Source organism: Plectropomus leopardus, chromosome 18 (assembly GCF_008729295.1).
Source record: "Plectropomus leopardus isolate mb chromosome 18, YSFRI_Pleo_2.0, whole genome shotgun sequence".
NCBI lineage: Eukaryota > Metazoa > Chordata > Actinopteri > Perciformes > Serranidae > Plectropomus > Plectropomus leopardus.
Genome location: NC_056480.1, coordinates 17120916 through 17122435, shown reverse-complemented (window position 1 = coordinate 17122435; position 1520 = coordinate 17120916). Strand labels below are relative to the sequence as shown.

General features: G+C 42.0%; 1 protein-coding gene across 1 annotated transcript; it reads left to right on the top strand.

Moving 5' to 3' along the window:
• Positions 1–509: 509 nt before the first annotated feature.
• LOC121958066 (4-galactosyl-N-acetylglucosaminide 3-alpha-L-fucosyltransferase 9-like) lies at positions 510–1520 on the top strand. Its single transcript, XM_042506923.1, has one exon. The coding sequence runs from the start codon at positions 510–512 to the stop codon at positions 1518–1520; it is 1011 nt and encodes a 336-aa protein (XP_042362857.1).

The window sequence follows — 1520 nt, the reverse complement described above, 5'->3', positions numbered from 1 at the left end:
CTCTGTGTAAAGGTGAGAACAGAATGAACTTTGATAAGCTTTACTGAATGAGAATATTGACATCTTGGTTTTTTTAAATGAGAGAAATTGCAATTTCTTTACAAGTTATGGCTGCTGTTCCACAAGTTACTTACAATAACTCTATTTAATGTATTTCTTAAAAGGTGTAGTGTTCAGGTTTTAGTGGCATCTAGTGGTAAGATTAAAGATTGCAACCAACTGAAACTTCTCATGCTTATGTTTTGCTGACATTAAAAAAAATGTTGCCAGGGTTGCTGAATTCCTCTGAAATAAACTCATAAACTCTTTCTCTTTCTAACAAGAAGAGTTTATTGCCTGTCCAAGCTGTAGAGTTGCTCCAACTGTGAGTCATGAAACATTGACTACAGGAGAAATGAATGGCACTTTACTTCTGCAACCAAGTGCAGTGTAGTTATCAAAGTGATAATTATTTTTTGCTTCCACAGATAATGACACCAGCTCCCAAGAAAACACTATACTTAACGATTATGGCTGCACTTGGCCTCATTTGCGCTGTTCTCGCATTCTTTCTGTATTTTGAGACTTCATCTCCTGTTTGCCCACCTACATCTGAGGAGTATTATGAAGGCATGGATCCAAATGCAAAGCCCATAGTCCTGCTGTGGTTCTGGCCTCTTGGAGGGAAGTTTGATCTTAAAGCTTGCTCTATCTACTTCAACATTGATAGCTGTATTCTGACAGCTGACAGATCGCTCTACAGCAAAGCACAGGGAGTTATTTTCTTCCATAAAAACATAGACTGGAATTTACGTAACATGCCGCAGGGGCCACGTCCAGCTTTTCAGAAGTGGATTTGGTTCAATGTGGAATCCCCAACAAACACAGTGAAGAAACCGAGTCTGGCCAACCTGTTCAACTTAACGCTGAGCTACAGAAGAGATGCTGACATCACGGTGAGGAACGAGCTCACTATCAGGAAGACAGAACTGAAAGATGACTTTGCTCTGCCCAAGAAAGACAAACTGGTGTGCTGGATCGTCAGCAACAAAGACCACTCCACTGGAACAGCTTTGAGAGAAAGATATTATCACGAACTGTCCAAACACATTAAGATCCACGTCTTTGGTACAGCCTATACAGGGAAACGTTTGAGTTATGCTGAATATTATTCAACCATTGCTAGCTGTAAATTTTACCTTTCATTTGAGAACTCGATCCACAGAGACTACATCACAGAGAAGGTTAACGGGCCCCTCGTGGCAGGGACGGTCCCTGTAGTTTTGGGTCCGCCAAGAGAAAACTATGAGCAGTTCCTGCCCCCTGACGCCTTCATTCACATAAATGATTTTCCTGATGCAAAGTCGCTGGCAGCGTTTCTGCTCAACATGAAGGACGAGGCGTACAGGCGTTACTTTGAGTGGAGGAAGTTCTACACAGTCACGCCTCATCTCCTGTCAATCGGCAATGAATTTATTTCAACCTGTCTGCCTCGCCTGCAAACACATGTCAAGAGACAAGGAATTCAATGTAGTTCATGA